At 47.6% G+C, this 17,887-nt stretch overlaps 1 protein-coding gene across 1 annotated transcript in view; it reads right to left on the minus strand.

Annotated features, from left to right (window-relative positions):
- The window catches only part of LOC311231773 (inactive rhomboid protein 2-like), a gene marked incomplete at both ends in the record, with an annotated part of 188,154 nt that overhangs the window by 152,953 nt on the left and 17,314 nt on the right, over positions 1–17,887 (minus strand). Inside the window, 3 exons of the mRNA XM_084318401.1 lie at positions 10,374–10,502; positions 12,908–13,129; positions 17,603–17,765. Coding sequence (XP_084174527.1) covers positions 10,374–10,502; positions 12,908–13,129; positions 17,603–17,765 — 514 coding nt within the window. The remainder of the gene's footprint in view (positions 1–10,373; positions 10,503–12,907; positions 13,130–17,602; positions 17,766–17,887) is intronic.

A 17,887-nucleotide genomic window follows, 5' to 3' on the forward strand; every position in this document is an offset into this window, starting at 1 on the left:
GGTTCCTGTTGGAGGGCCGGGAGTTAACCGCTTTCGTGGACCACATTTGCCATGGCTAAGACCACGGAACCATGGTCGGCACGGCAGCAGCGCCAACTGTCCGCCATTTCGGAATTCACCACGGACCTGCAGCATGTGGCGGGCAAGGACAACCTGGTGGCTGACTGCCTCTCCAGAGTGTGGGTCAACACTGTGCACCTGGGTGTGGACTACGCAGCCATGGCAGTTGACCAGTGCACGGACATGGACATCCAGGCATTCAGGATGGCCACGACAGGACTGAGACTGGAGGATGTGGTGTTCCAGGACAGTAAGGCCACGCTCCTCTGCGATGTCTCCACCGGCCGACCTCGCCCGATGGTCCCCGCATTTACGATGCTATACATGCTTTGTCGCACCCGGGGGTGAAGGCATCAGTTAAGCTGGTGGGGGCTAGGTTCGTCTGGCCGGGCCTCAGGAAGGACGTCAAGGGGTGGGCAGCCTCTTGTGTAGCGTGCCAGCGCGCCAAGGTGCATCGGCACACTAAGGCCCCGCTGGGGCCATTTATCAACCCGGAGAGACGTTTTGATCACGTTAACGTGGACCTGGTGGGCCCGCTGCCCCCCTCCCAGGGGTTCACTCACCTACTGACCATGGTGGACAGGACCACCAGGTAGCCGGAGGCTGTGCCCCTGTCATCCACTACATCGGCGGACGTGGCTCGGGCGTTCATCTCCACCTGGGTGGCCCGTTTCGGTACCCCTGCGGATCTAACTTCGGACAGAGGGCCCCAGTTCACGTCAGAGCTGTGGAGCGCCGTGGCGGAGAGTTTGGGGGTGAAACTCCACCACACCGTGGCATACAACCCGCAGGCAAATGGTCTCTGTGAGTGTTTCCACCGCACTATGAAGGCTGCTCTCCGGGCGGCTCTTACGGACAGTAATTGGGTCGACAGTTTGCCGTGGGTCATGCTAGACCTGCTCTCGGCCCCAAAGGAGGATCTGCAGTCATCTTCGGCTGAGCTCGTGTTGGGTCAGCCGCTGAGAGTCCCTGGGGAGTTCCTCCCAGGTGCCACAGCCCCCTGGTCAGCTGCGACTCATCGCTTGGCCATCCGAGACGCCGCCAGCACTTTCGCTCCCGTGCCCGCACATCACTGTCTTCCCCTGTCCTACATCCCCAAGGACTTGATGTCAGCCCTGTACGTGTTCATCCGCCGCGATGCCCACCGATCTCCACTCCAGGCTCCATACGATGGGCCCTTCTGGGTCCTGGAAGCGGGACCCAAGAGCTTTATGGTGGACAGAGGGGGGCTTCAGGAGCGGATATCGGTGGACCGTTTGAAGCCTGCACACGTGGCCCCGGACGGGCCGGTGGAGCTGGCTCAGCCCCGACGGCGCGGCCATCCACCCAACCCCACTCCTGCCGCAAGCTTGCGGCCCGTGTCTGCCTCTACCCCGGCAGCAGCCCCGGACTCTCCCCCAGTCCAGTCCTGCCGCCGGCTCGTGCCCTTCCCCCTTCCCCCCTGACTGTTAAGCACAGTCGTTATGGTCGGGTAGTCAGGCCTCCTACGAGGGGCTGAGTACTTTGGGGGGTTTTGTATGGGTTGGGGTTGCAGGGTATGTCTAGTCTGGGTGTTCGGGGGGGGGGGGGCTGTGTGGTGTCACATTAAGGGAGTCTCTCACTCCAGAGTTGAAGGGTCACAGGGGAGGAGATATAGGGGAGTGGTAGGTGTGTGTACAGGGTGATTCTGTGAATGAATAAAGTAGGAAGTAACTGAAGGACCTGTCACACGCATTATTGTATCGCCTCTTCCTTCGACTTCCCACAATATATTATTATTATAATAGGGCACAGGCATAGGGCGGCACGGTGGTGTAGTGGTTAACACTGTCACCTCACAGCAAGACGGTCCAGGGTTCGATTCCCGCTTGGGGACCAGGTTTCCATGATGCCAGGTACCCAGGTGGGGTATCTCCCAGGCCTTTCTGTGTGGAGTTTGCATGTTCTCCCCGTGCTCGCAAGGGTTTCCCCCCCCGATAAGATAAACCCAATGGAAAAACATGCACAACAACAGATCGCTAACGCTGTGGCATCCTTGACGAAGACGGACAGGAGCACTTGGATTGGTCCCCTGGCGCGGCTCACGTTGACGCCTGTCTGCTCCCGGCTGCCCTTGGGGGGGAAGGACGGCGGGATGGGTTAATCGCAGAGACAAATCGCATCGGCGATTCTAAAGAGACAATGCATGCGTGTGTGTGTTCCGGTGTGTGTGCTAAAAACTAACCGCTGTGTGTACCGCTAAAACATTGTGTCGTTGCATGCCGAATAAAGACCTCTGCAACAGGTCCTGCATTATTATTATTAAAACATTATATTATTAATATACATATATATATATATATATATATATTTTTTTTTTTATTATTATTATTATTATTATTATTATTATTATTATTATTATTATTATTATTATTATTATTATTATTATTATTATTATTATTATTATTATTATTTTTTTTTTTTTTTTTTTTTTTTTTTGAAATGTTTTCCTCTGTGAAAAAAACAATGCCAGTGAATTTCTTTTCTTCTTCAAAAATGTCAAAGTGACAGCTCTGAGCTCTCTGACCTGGCCTGATCCCATAACAGTAACACATAATGGCCAGCTGTCAATCAGTCACTGCAAAAAGATTGCACGGGTTGGGCTTAAGAATATAATTATCCAATCAAAATAGGGTATTTGAGTTTAAAAAAGGCGGGTAGTGAGGTTAGGCGCACTTGATTGATTGGCGTTCACGCCGTGCCACATTGTGTTGACAAACTTAAGATCCAATCAGAGATTGGCGCCAGCTAATGAGACGGCTAGGGCGGAAGCGTCAACACAACTCTTTGTACAGGAATCGGAGGTAGTATAAGGAGTTTGGGGGAGGATTCGCGAAACATATGTTTACCTGTGGCCAGGGAGAACCGGGAGTTGCATTGAAACCTACCAAGCAACCCCAGATAGACCCCCACGATCAAGGTTATCGGACTACCAGGTCAGACGGGCCGACTTAGTCTCGCTCTGAGTGGGCTGGCTGGGGAAGACGAATGGAGACCTTTTTCATCAGAAAATATCGAAGGATGGATTTAATTTACAAGTGATCAGATGGGAGGGAGTCTATTTCCTCGTAAGAAGTAAGTCGTCGGGCAGTTAGGTGGCTTAGCGGAGATTGCGTTCGTCACCAACCCCGAAGCTGTGAGCTGGATTCGCCTGTTCGAGTCCAGCTCGCAGCTCCGGGGTTGTCACCAGCTTGGCTGGCCGTTCACACTAATACAATTGGCTGTATTAGAGGGTGGGAGAAGCTGGCGGGGTGGGTCCGGGTCGTTGTAAACGGCGACTCCTACAGTTCGGTCGAGGCGCCTGCTAAGCGCGGATAGGACCTGAGTGGGATAGTGTGATCCTTCCACACGCTACGCCCTCTCAGGGAGGATCCGCGCTGCCAGGTGAAAAGAAGCGGTTGATTGGCTGGATGTGTGTTGGAGGAAGCATGTGATAGCCTCCACTCTCCCAGATGATCTGACTGTGGGGGGTAAGTGCGCAGCGACCAGGAAGGGATTGGGAATTGGCATACGACTAACATCGGGATTGGAGAAAATTGGAGGAAAAATGGAGGGAAAAGATCAAAAAAAAAAAAAAAAAAAAAAAAAAAAGTAAGTCGTCAATGGTGAGTGAAATAATTTTTTTTTATATTTAGTAGCTGTGTGGGGCGGGCCTGTGTTGATTATGAATTAATTGGCCCGCTGTGGCCTTGCATGTGCAGGACCTCTTTAGGGGGTCTTTATTCGGCATGCAACGAACTGGACATGCAATTGGAGCGGCACACACACACCGGGATACACACACACACACACATGCATTGTCTTTCCTCAGTCGCCGATGCGATTGAGTCTCTGCGCCTAACCCATCCCGTCCTTGTGTGTGTGTTGGTGACGTGCGGCGCACGCGAGTGTGTGTTGGCGACGCGCGCCATGGTTATTGATATTGAGTTGGAGCCTGTATTGATTATGAATTAATTGTCTGTGGGTCCACTGTGGCCTGGCCTCTGTGTGTGTGTGTGTGTGTGTGTGTGTGTCAGTAGCGGCTTGTGGATTCTTCTCCACTAGGGGCGCTATACCAAACATTTTGCAAACGTACAAGGCACGCATTGGCGAATATTATCACCATTGCCATCGATCAATATATGATCACAGTCAGTCAAATGCAACCACGTTTCCAATAGCCCAACACAAACACGCACAGCTCTCTCTCTCTCTCTCTCTCTCTCTCGCTCTCTCTCTCTCTCGCTCTCTCTCTCTCTCTCTCTCTCTCTCTCTCTCTCTCAGATGATGTCAGATCCATTCAATAATAAACACATTTGTATATCTCGTCATTTTAAACAAGTTACCATTCATTGTCTGAGTGGTTATGCCCCACACGCGGCGAAATTAGAGAGAGAGAGAGAGAGAGAGAGAGAGAGAGAGAGAGAGAGAGAGAGAGAGAGAGAGAGAGAGAGAAAGATCGCGACTCACCAGCTTGTTGTTGTTAAATTGACAGCAGAGCAGGCAGCAGGGCTTGATAAAGTATAATCCACTCCATGGCATTGTCCATTGTGCATGTCCCTCCAACTCACTTTGTTTAATTGAAACGTGGTGGGCTTGATAAAGTGTATAATCCGCTGTTGATGATGTATATCCAGAACACTGTCCACTGTCCACCAGACTGCATCCGCCATATAGCTTGTTAGCTGTTAGCACCACAACAAGACAGTTTGTCCATTTCCGCGTCGAACAGACTGCAAACTACCTAGCGTTCTATCGCCATGCTCTAAGACAAACTCTAACCTTAACCAACTTTGAACGAGTGCCTAAGCTTAACCGTCGAAAGAACTTGCAGTCACGTGGGGGATGTTTTACAAATATAATTTAACATATAATATAATATAATAATTTGTGCTTCACCAAAAAATTTGGTCAGCAGCCGCCACTGGCTCACACCGCTCTATCTACCCGATCTCATCTCTCGATACTCGCCCGCTCGTGCTCTGCGCTCACATAATGCAGGGCTTCTATCGATTCCTAGGGTTAAAAAGAAATCCGCCGGCCACAGAGCCTTTGTCTACCGCGCTCCTTACCTGTGGAACAAATTACCTGCCGTCGTCAGGGGCGCCTGCTCTGTCGAAGCTTTTAAATCCCTGCTTAAGACCCATCTTTTCTCTCTCTCCTTCAACCTACCTTGATCTCACCTGGTCAGGGACTGACCCTTAGATTAATCTGTCTAGTTTAGTTAGGATGTCTATTTGCTCCCATGTCTGCTTTTGTGCAGACATGGGAGAACCTTTTTAACCTCTGTCTCCGTCTCAACCGGTCCCATGGAACAGCTTCATACCGCCTTCTGTCTGGCCTGCAGTGCTGAACCTTACCTGCTCCGCCCTGACCAATTCTGAGTGGCTTCTCCTGCCCCCCGGGGCATACGGCCCTGAGCTATTGTCTTGTATCTCATCCTGTATCCATACGCTTGCAGCAGTAGTTCTATCTATTACTCAATTTCACAATTTTCTTATATACTATGATTCTACTGTCACCATGTATGCATATGCTCACTACATGTATTTATTGCTCCATCTCCGTCGACTACAAACATGGGAACTCTCTAAGAGTTAGAACAGACAATCCCAGGAAGGAAGAGAGCACCACCACAGCTACAGCTAAAGGTGAGGAAGTTTCCAGCGCCCTGGTCTCACTGCAGGCTTGCAGGCTTACTGGGGCCGGAGAAAAGGAATGTGCTCTAGCCATTCTGCCTATCCAGGTTAAGATGGCTAAAGGAAGCAAAGTAATCAGAACATATGCGTTCCTGGATTATGGAAGCTCTGCTACCTTCTGTACCGAGAGCCTGATGAAGAAGCTGGATGCCAGAGGCTAGAAAACAGAGATACTGCTCAGGACAATGGGCCAGGAATGGCCTGTGAGCAGTTACAGATTGGATGGGCTGGAAGTGAGTGATTTGGAAAGCAATAACTTCTTTGCTCTCCCTGAAGTTTACACACAGCTCGCTATACCAGTCTCACAAGAAAACATACCAACACAAGAGGGTCTAAAAGAATGGCCGTATCTGAAAAAAGTACTTCTGACTACTATTGAGGAGGAAGTTGGACTGTTGATTGAGATTAATGCTGTCAAAGCCATGGAGCCATGAGAAATAATTAACAGCAAAGGAAACGGGCCCTATGCAGTGAGAACCTGTCTCGGATGGGTGGTTAATGGTCCCCTGAGCGGCAGTCTGCCCATTGACAAGCAGGGTCGACCACGTACAACATCAAACCGAGTCACCATAGTAAACCTGGAAGAACTTCTCATCAAACAGTACAATCAAGACTTCCCAGAGCGAGGCTACGATGAGAAGGCAGAGCCGTCTGCAGAGGACAAGCAATTCCTGGACATTGCAGCTAAGTCCATCACATTGAAGGATGGTCACTACCAACTACGATTGCCATTTCGCAAAGAGGACGTGAATCTGCCAAATAATAGAAGGATGGCAGAGCAGCGAGCCACGAACCTCATTAAGAGATTCAGGAGGGACGAGGCATACTTTGCTGATTATAAAGGGTTCATGAGTGACATCTTGGATAAGGGGCACGCCGAGCGGGTGCCAGAAGGACAGCTGCACAGAGAAGATGGAAAGGTGTGGTACATACCTCACCACGGTGTGTACCACAAAAAGAAAGCGAAAATGCGAAAAAGACTTACGAAGTGGATCAGTAACAGCCGTGCTGTTCTGTCTGCCATTCCAGACGAAGATAAAGCCAAGGAAGTGAAGAAGCTCGATCTCGACAGAGAAGAACTACCGGTGGAACGAGCTCTCGGAATCCAGTGGCATGTGGAAACCGACACCTTCTCCTTCAAAACTGCTACAAAGCAACAACCCTTAACCAGGAGGGGTATTTTGTCTGTGACAAATTCTGTTTACGACCCCATGGGATTCCTCGCCCCACTGGTTCTCCCAGCAAAGAGGATCATGCAAGATCTTTGCAAAATTAATTGTGGATGGGATGACAAGATCCCAGAGGCCCACGCTCGGTCATGGCAGAGATGGTTGGAGGATCTAGGCAAGCTGTCAAACCTCCACATGCCTTAAACCCAGTAATTTTGGAAAACCACACACTGCACAACTACATCACTACAGTGATGCCAGCGAACACGGTTATGGTACAGCTAGCTACCTGCGACTGACAAACCTCAAAGGTGACGTCCATATTGTTTTTGTCATGGGCAAAGCATGGGTAGCCCCACTGAAGCAGATGACAATGCCCAGAATGGAGCTGGCGGCAGCAGTGGTCGCAGTCCGCATTGATAAAATGCTGAAAGAGGAACTGGAAGTGGAACTTCTGGAATCTGTCTTATGGACAGATAGCACGTCTGTCCTCAAGTACCTCAACAACACAACCAGTCGATTCCAGACATACAGTAACCGGATTTCGAGCATCCGAGAACTGTCTGACCGATCACAGTGGCGCTATGTAAATACAGCAGTCAACCCTGCAGATGACGGGCTCGATACCAGCATATCCTGCGTTAATGGCGAGCGCCTTGCCCACTGCGCCACCCAGCCGCCCTGTGATGTTTCTTCTTGACTTGTTTAAAGAAGACGTGTCCGGCCCATGGGGACATTAACGTGTGTTGTCGGGCCTTACAAATACATTTTATTTGATTTGATTTACTATAATTGTATTGTCTTCTACTATTACCATGACCATACCTGTACCCCCCCCCCTCTGCCATGCTGCTATGATGGCTGCATATCACTGCATATCACAACCTCTTGTTAACATTCTCCAAAACCATTACTAATGCCAAAGCTTCTTTCTTTCACCATAGGATCGAGGCCTCTGCCAAGAATCTTCGCAAACTGCATGCTACCATGTCCTCCCTCCTCACTCCCCCCCCCCACCCCCCCCTCCCTCATCCTTCTCTGCCGAAGACTTTGCGATCTTCTTTGAGGAAAAAGTGGAGAACATCCGCAGCTCCTCCCAACCCCCACCCAATCCAAATGCTGAATCAAGAACCTCATCCTTCACTCTGTCATCTTTCTCTCCCATTACAGAAGCCGAGACCCTGACACTGGTAACGTCGAACCGTCCGACTACATGCCAGCTGGACCAGCTACCCTCCCCACTCCTCCAGACCATAGCACCAGACATCCTCCCATTCCTAACTGCAACCATCAACTCCTCACTCAACTCGGGGGTGGTCCCCACCTCCCTAAAACAAGCCAGAGTCACGCCGCTCATAAAAAAACCAACCCTGAACCCTACCGTCATAGGCAACTACCGTCCTGTCTCTCTTCTCTCCTTCCTTTCTAAAACACTTGAACGTGAGGTATCCAACCAACTTACTGCTTATCTCTTACAGAATGACCTCCTAGACCCTAATCAGTCAGGCTTCAGGACTGGTCACTCCACAGAGACAGCCCTCATTGCGGTCAGAGGCACTTCACTTAGCAAAAGCGAAAGGCCTCTCTGATTCTCCTAGATCTATCTGCAGCCTTCGACACAGTCAACCACCAGATCCTCCTCGCGGCCCTCGCAGGAATGGGAGTGGCTGGCTCTGCGCTGACATGGCTGTCATCATACCTCAATGACCGCTCCTACCAAGTGTCATGGAGAGGGACCCTGTCGGCCACCCGCCCCCTGCGGACGGGTGTCCCCCAGGGCTTGGTTTTAGGACCCCTTCTCTTCTCCCTCTACACTAAATCACTGGGTAACATTATCACGTCTCATGGCTTCTCCTACCATTGTTATGCCGATGATACTCAACTCTTCCTCTCCTTCCCTCCCTCAGATATCCACGTCTCTGAGCGGATCTCGGCCTGTCTGTCCGGCATCTCTGCCTGGATGACGACCAACCACCTCAAACTGAACCTAAGCAAAACAGAATTGCTCCACCTGCCGGCCAAATCCTCCCCCCTGACCAACCTTTCCATCACAGTCGAGAATGCAGCTGTGACCGCGTCCCCGACCGCCAAGAACCTTGGTGTTGTCCTCGACGACCAGTTGAACTTCTCTGCTCACATCGCAGCGACAACCAGAACCTACAGATTCCTCCTGAGCAACGTCAGAAGGATCCGCCCCTTCCTGACAAAAGAAGCCACCCAACTCCTCGTCCAATCAACAGTCATCTCCCGCCTCGACTACTGCAACGCACTGCTCGCTGGCCTCCCGGCCACTGCCACTAAGCCTCTTCAACTCATTCAGAACGCAGCGGCCCGCCTGATCTCAAACCTACCGAAGTCGGCCCATGTCACCCCACTTCTTAGGGACCAGCACTGGCTCCCCATTGCTGCACGAATCCGCTTCAAGGCCCTCGACCTAGCATACCGTGCGGCAAAGGGAACCGCTCCCGCCTACCTCCGGTCAATGGTCTCTAACTACACACCCTCAAGACCCCTACGCTCTGCATCTTCTGGCCGCCTCAGACCTACTCCTATCCAAGCTCCGGGAGGGTCATCAAAGAGAAGTCGCCTATTCTCAGTCCTTGCCCCACAATGGTGGAATGAACTACCCACCCCAGTTAGGACAGCCGAAACACGTCCAATCTTTCGCCGTCGACTAAAGACGCACTTCTTCAACCATTATCTGAAAAAAAAATTAAAAATAAAGATCTAACCCTAACTAACCGTACTGTCATGCACTTGTCCTAATAAACTAACCTACACTGTAGCACTCAACACTTTGATGAACATTGTTGCTCAGCTGATAGAGTTGTGCCCTTCCTGATGGCTTGTCGTACAGAACTTGTAAGTCGCTTTGGATAAAAGCGTCAGCTAAATGACAAAATGTAAATGTAAATGGCTGAATTTCTCCAAGGGGATCAATAAAGGAATATCTTATGTTATAATAATAAAAATAATAAATTCAATTTGGAACGCACTTTATATTTGTGACAATCTCAAAATGCTACATGAAAGGAGATAAAAAAAAAGAGAATAAAACAACCAATGAAATGGAAGAAACATTCAGATAAAAAAAATATTAAAAAACATCGGTCGGTCCATTTAGGCAAATGCCTTGTTAAAAATAAATGTGTTTAGGCCCCTTTTAAAAATCTCAACTGACTGTGGTGCTCTCAGATGGTCGGGGAGGGCATTCCACAGCCGAGGAGCAGCTGAGCAGAAGGCCTGGTCGCCCATGGTGCGGAGGTGTGTCCTGTGTATGGGTTGGAGTGTGTTTGAGTATCCGGAGCGGAGGGAGCGGGTGGAGGTCGGGGGAGTGACAAGTTCCTTTAGATAGGAGGGAGCGTTGCTGTGGATGCACTGATGGGTGAGGAGGGAGACCTTGATCTTTATCTCCCCCCCCGCTAGACTAGAGGAGGCGTGTGCTGACCTTGGTGAAGAAGAGTGACTCATAGGTGTCTGCCGAGTCCACCGTGTCTTTGTCCATCCAGCTGGGCCTGGCGAAGCTCCTCCTGGGGTAGCTACGCCCCGTCTGAAAGCCATCGAGGCCACTACGCCCCTGGGGATGCACCGTCGCAAACACAAACAAAAGGTTAGCCGGAGAGAGAGCCCACACCAGGGTCCCCACAGACATTGCAAAATGAAATTCAAGGACTTTTTCATTTTCAAGGATGCCACTCGAAGGATACAATTCACTTTTAAATGCTGTTTTTTTTTTTTTAAAGCATCTTCTTGGCCTGCTTGGCAGCTAGAGCCAGCTAGAGCATCACACATGAAGAAATGAGGAAAAGCAGTTGGAGTGCACGAGACAGCGTCTTGTCAGATTTTATTAAAACAACAACAAAATTCTGATTTCTTGATTCAGAACAATTTGATCATGGATGAACAAAACATTCAACGCGAATGGTTGATTTGCATTGCAAGAACTTTTTAAGCACCTTGTTACAAAATGTGATGTTTTCAAGGAATTTCGGGCCTTGATTTTTTATTATTTTTTTTCAACTGGTTCAATGGCTGCATTTATATAGCGCTTTTATCCAAAGCGCTTTACAATTTTGTTCCTCACATTTGTACCCATTCATTCACACACCAACAGCGGAGGCAGCCATGCAAGGTGCCAACCTGCACATCGGGAGCAATTAGGGGTTAAGTGTCTTGCTCAAGGACACATCGACATGCTGCCCGGGAGGAGCGGGAATCAAACCGGGAACCTTCCGACTACCAGACGACCGCTCTACCTCCTGAGCCACTGTCGCCCCTTAAAGCACTTCAAGCACTTCAAGGTCCTGACACACACACTTTTAGATGAATTGAAAATGGGGGACCCTGATGTAAACAAGACGAAAGTCTTTCTCTGGTCTGCATCCCCTTAACAATTGTATGTATTGAGCTGTACTGTACTGTACCCATTCTGCAATCTGTTAATAAAGTTTTCAATCAATCAATCAAACACACTAATTTGTACACAGATCTCTTCTTACAAATGTCCCAATATCCAGAGGGCAAATGATCCAAACAGTAAATCAAATCAAATTTCAAATCAAATTTATTTATAAGGCCCGACAACACACGTTAATGTCCCCATGGGCCGTACAGGTCTTCTTTAAACAAGTCAAGAAGAAAACATAACAATAAGTCAAGAACAGAACAAGAACACCATAAGGTCCAAAAAAATTAAGATAAATGCAAATAAATTAAAGAATGCAAGCACTCCCAGACATACCCCACACGAAGGTAAGGAAAAACTCACTAAAACCTAACAATAGGGAAAAATGCTCCACAGGCAGTGTGGAGGAGAGAAACCTTAGAAGGGCCATTCAAGGGGGGATCTCCCTTCTTAGATGTCGGTGATAGTAGTGTTGCAGACTAACAGTTGGTAAGCATGCACTCAAGTGTGTAGTGAAACACAGATGAGTGCATGCAATAGCAACTGAACATTTTGAAAGATTAAAGATAGAGCTAATAGCGATAGCAACTGAACATTTTGAAAGATTGAAGATAGAGCTGATAGCGGATCTATTTGAGGCACAGGGGCGGCGCAAAGAGGGTCACGTCCTCCCCGTCTTAGTCACGGGACATTCAACACTCCGGTCATTGCTCAGGGACAGCTGGAGACAGGGAGATAGGGGGCGGCGCAGAGGGTCGCGAACTCCCCAACATCATCGCGGGACGTCCGGCACTCCGGTCACCACTACGAGACCTCCGGAGACAGGGGGGCACGCAGAGGGGGGTCGCATCCTCCCGGCCTTCATCACGGGACGTCCGACACTCCGGTCAGCACTCCAGTTTATGCCAAATTTGCGTATGATATCGCCGAGGGGTAGCATGTAGATCGAAAATAGCAAAGGGCCCAGGACAGAGCCTTGTGGGACACCACATTGCACTGGGAGGGTCTCAGATGTTAAATCATTATAGACCACGCAGTGTGTTCTATCAGTTAAATAGGATTTAAACCAAGCTAGTGCGAGACCCCGAATGCCAACATGATTCTCAAGCCAACCTAGAAGAATCGAGTGATCGATAGTGTCAAAGGCTGCACTGAGATCAAGCAATAAGAGCACAGAAGTGAGGTTTGAGTCAAGAGAGAGCAGTAAGTCATTTGTGACTTTGGTAACCGCCGTTTCGGTGGAGTGTAAGGCTCTAAAGCCAGATTGAAAAGATTCATTAAGATTATTGTTTGATAAATGGTCAGTAAGTTGCGTTGCGACGATCCGTTCTAACACTTTGGATAGGAACGGAAGATTGGAGATAGGTCTGTAATTTTTCAAGATTAGAGGGTCGAGGTTCGGTAACATGCGGATTGGCGGGCAGGTCAATGGTTTTCCACTACATTTCCCCTCAAGTCTGTATCAATAAATGATCACATTGTAACATTTGAGCAAACAAATAAAGGGTGCTGCCATCCCCTTTCCTCTCTCTACCCCCCCCCCCCCCCCCCCAAACGCACACCAGTACCCCACCTACCCTCAGTATGTTGGATGCAGCACGGATGCTCATATGGGCTACCGACTCCCTCTTGCGCGGGGGCAGGCGGGCGTAGCCGGAGCGCTGGCTGGTGTAGGAAGAGAGGGAGGCAAACCCCGGGGTGACTGGACCCACCGGCGCGGTGTGGGGGGTCCGAGGAGGATGCCCCTCCGTCTCATCGGGGTAGCGGAAAGCTTGCCCCCTTGCCAGGGGGTCCACGATCTAGGAGAAAGAAATGGGATGGAAAGAGAGATGGATAGAGAGATAGATACATGTGTAAGAAAGATAGACAATTCACACAATACTCAAAACAGACTTCTACAAAACAACTCTTAACTATCCTGATGCTCACTATCACTGGCAGAAAGACGGGGATTCTTCTCAGAGAGCGAAACAGACTAGAAGACAGAAACACATCAGTCATTCACACAACTCATCTCTGCTGCCTGAAATATAGATGACAGCTCTACGCTAAGCCCTGCTGACGTGACAACAGGGACACATTTAGGGAGGTGTGTGTGTATGTATAAGGTGCCATGAGAACATCTAGGAGATAGTTGTGAAAGTCTTACCAGAAGCCCTCCACAGCGCATAAGAGCTGACAGAGACAAAAGCACAGAGAGAAATAGACCAAGAGGAGAAGAGAGAGAGAAAGAAATGGGAAAAGAGGATGTACTGTAGGTGAAAGTAATGTGATGAAAGATGAAGGCAAGGCCAAAAACAGTAGCAACAGCCAGGAGACAAAGAGAGAGAAAAGACGAGAAAGAAAGAGAGACAAAATGGTGGGCGGGGTGAGAGGTGGAGGAGTGAGAGGTGGAGGAGTGAGAGGAGTGACCGGTTCATCATCTGGAGCACAGATGCTCCCTCTGCCATCATGTCACCATCTACATTATTCATGTCATCTCATCTATTTGTCTATTCTCTCTCTCTCTAACTTTTGTCAGCTGGTTCTCTCAATGTCATGTGGTAAAAAAAAGAAGAAAAATAATACAAGGATGCAAGAGGAGGTTTCAATGACAACTACTGTGTTTAGTGACTGTTATATCAGCAAGATATCAGATAACCATGTAGACTGAAACTAGGTTAAATCGTGAAATAAGGATGTGATTTAACCGTTGAGTCAAAACAGTTGTGTTTTGAGAACATTTGGAAAGTTCTAATAAAGTTAGTTAGTTAGTTATAATTGTTATGTTATGTTGTAATGAAGTTAGACTCCAGTAGAAATGTTCAATCAAAATGACTGCAGGTATCTGTATTGGGGAAATTAGGCATTTTATCTGCCATGATTCATTGTTGAAATTGACATGTGGAACTTTTAGGTTACCTGTGATTATTACCAACTGACGTCAGCAGATTGTCTGTTCTACGCAGTATGTCTGCAGATACCTATACCGTAAGCATCTGGTGTGACATCAAATATTCAAAGATGTAAACGTTGTTTCAGATGTTGATAGTAAAATGTTGGCAATTCTGAGCTTATTCTTTGAGTCAGTTTATACAATGGCATGCAAATATCTTGTTTCTGATTGGCTGAAACAGTCAAGTTAGCCATTGTTATTTCATATAACACACTCCACGTGACCCCAGATCCCTCCCACAACCGAATTACTTTTCTTTTCTTTTTTTGAATGAGACTGAATGAGTCCGCCATAGATAGACAAATGGAAGTATGAATATATTTTGAATGAATCCTCCAAAAAAGATACAGTCCATAGCGGACGTTTTATGAGTTGTCAGCTCCTTTCTGTCATTAATTTCTATGCTGGAGACGCGACAGGCGCGCTCCTCTTCCCAGCGCCGCACCTCGCGTTTATGAGCTCTCGACGGCAGCGTTTTTGGGCGGAGCGCTCTCAGCGCATAAAGTTGAAACTAGTTAAACTTTTTGAAAGGAGCGCGCTCATCAAGGTAATCAACATCGAGGAAGGGGCGGAACCGCGGCAGTCGCGAGACCCAGGAAAACGCTCTAGAGCTTTTTCTTTTCTTTTTTCAAAGCGTCCGCCTTGAAAAAAACTTCCGCTATGGACACAAGCCCTAACACATGTAATGCTTAAATCAAGTGTTATCCTCCCCACCGCATGTATATATTCGCTCCCCGCCGTATGTATATTTCTCTCCCACCCACCCCCTCCAAATGTACAGTCTCCTCCCCACTGTATGTATATATTCTCTCCCCACTGTATGTATATTTCTCTACCACCCACCCACCCACCCCCTCCTAATGTACAGTCCCCTCCCCATCATATGTATATATACTCTGTCAGGATCTATGGGGAACAGTACTGTATATTTGAATATTGTATATGTCACAAATGTAACAGTAAATACAGTAAATGACCAAGTAAGGCTTTGTCAATATTCAAATGTACAGTGTAAAATGTGTGTGTGTCCCCTTCCGAACCCCCCCCCCCCCCCCACCTCCAATGTACAGCCCTGACCCAACCCACCCAACCCCACCCCACCCAACCAACCTCCTCCAATGTACAGTTTCTATGCCAAATGTATATACACTCCTTTTCTGGACACTTTTGTATCACAAACAGTACTGTATTTGCAAATCTGATATGTCATAAATGTATAGATGTAGCAGTACTGTCTATCTGTATGTCATGTATGTCATATATGTTATGATGAATTGAAAATGGGGGACCCTGATGTAAACAAGTCGAAAGTCTTTCTCTGGTCTGCATCCCCTTAACAATTGTATGTATTGAGCTGTACTGTACTGTACCCATTCTGCAATCTGTTAATAAACTTTTCAATCAATCAATCAATCACCTGTATGTCATGTATGTCCCTATGCCATAAATGTCATGTATGTTGTGTATGTCATAAATGTCACTATGAATTGAAAATGGGGGACCCTGATGTAAACAAGACAAACGTCTTTCTCTGGTCTGCATCCCCTTAACAATTGTGTGTATTGAGCCATACTGTATTGTACCCATTCTGCAATCTGTTAAATAAAGTTTTCATTCATTCATTCATTCATTCATTCATTCATTCATTCATTCATTCATTCATTCATTCATTCATTCATTCATTCATACCTTTTATGATTCAGGGTAACCTGCCCTTTATTTCTGGTGCAGTGTAAAGCCACCATCATACATTACCTTTGTGTGAGCATACAATATTTGACATAAAAAAAAGAAATGCTCAGTGAAAAAAAATCTTGTGTTTTGTTGAATAATTCCATAGTTTACCAAGGAATTATAGTTTTTTCAACATGTAAAGTTATATTTAGGTGTTTAGAATCTCCATGTGAAATTGGGTGCAAATATTCCTTTTCCTCATGACAGCTATTTCACTGAGAACAGGACGTAATGCAGTTGGTGTGAAGTAGGCCTGTCCCCGACTAAGGATTTGTATAGTCGAATTTGATTGGCCAAAATTTGCAGATAGTCGATTGGTAGTCGACTATATATATATTTTTTTATCATTCCATTTGGGCTGTGGGGGGTGCTTAATGTCAGAAGGAGTCGACTGAAGGCTTCTTGTCCTCTGCGAAAGTATGCAATTGGTCCACTGATAGATACATCTTGATATTTTTCTAGTGTGTTCATTAGACGGGGGAAATCCTCTTTCAGTGCCTCTGTGCCCGTTTTCTTAGGCAGTTAGACTCTCCGGTATGCGCGTCATTAGCGTTAGCCACGCTTCTAGGCCTCTTTGCTTTTGTAAAGAATGAATTGCACCTCATGGTACCAAAGCACCTCAAAGGCGCTAAAAACAAGATTACAAACATCACAAAACAAACTAGTCAGACTATTACTTGACCTTACCCCTAGAACCCACCTCACCCCTGCACACTTTGACAACCTAGGATGGCTTAGAGTAGACGACAGAGTACAGCAACTTGCAATGGGCCTGGTCTACAAGATACACTATACGATTAAGGTACCCATGTACATGTCAAAATACTTCCCAAAGGTCAGTGAATACCACGACCACAACACCAGAGGCTCAACAAATCATGTTAAACCCAGATTCGGCTCAAACAAGGGACTAAACACGTTTCAGAATTATGCCACATCAATGTGGAACGCCCTACCCAAAGCTGTAAAGGAATGTGAATCAGTACCCACATTCAAAACCGCTCTTAAAGAGCACCTACGGGAGGCTGCAATTCGAAACTGGCCACCGTAAATGTCCAAACCCCCCACCCCCACGCCCCACCCCCTCCTAATAGACAGTCTCCTCCCCACCGCATGTATATTATATTCTCTCCCCGCCGTATATGTATATTTCTCTCCCACCCATCCACCCCCTCCTAATGTACAGTCCCCTCCCCATCATATATAATCTGTCAGGATCTATGAGTAACAGTACTGTATATTTGAATACCGTATATGTCACAAATGTATCAGTACTAAATACCTATATGTCCCTATGCCATAAATGTCATGTATGTTGAGTATGTCATAAATGTCAATATGAAATGAAAATGGGGGACCCTGATGTAAACAAGACAAAAGTCTTTCTCTGGTCTGCATCCCCTTAACAATTGTGTGTATTGAGCCGTACTGTATTGTACCCATTCTGCAATCTGTTAAATAAAGTTTTCATTCATTCATTCATTCATTCATCCGATTTTTTTTTTACATTCAACTAAGAGGTTGGCAGTATAGACTACGGCTCCTTTCGATGGATTAGTAGACTATTCGACTAGTCGAGGTCAGCCCTAGTGTGAAGGCATACCTTTGGCATCTTGTGTGCGGCTGGTGACTCGGTGCACAGGTCCATGCTGTACTGGGGCTTGAGTTTGCCATATCGCTGGCTGCAGTGGCGCAGGCTCTTCTTCTGCCACACCTGCTGCTTGGTGTCATAGTCCTCCCCCACTCCAAACCACTGGGCTGTGATTCTATGGGGGGGGGGGGGGGGGGGCATACAAGCGTGTTCAGCTCAGGGTTCCCAAAGACATTGCCAAATGAAATTCAAGGACTTTTAAGTACTTGTCCACACACCATTTTTCATTTTCAAGGA

This window comes from Notolepis coatsorum (assembly GCF_963971535.1).
Source record: "Notolepis coatsorum genome assembly, chromosome: 7".
In the NCBI taxonomy this organism is placed as follows: domain Eukaryota; kingdom Metazoa; phylum Chordata; class Actinopteri; order Aulopiformes; family Paralepididae; genus Notolepis; species Notolepis coatsorum.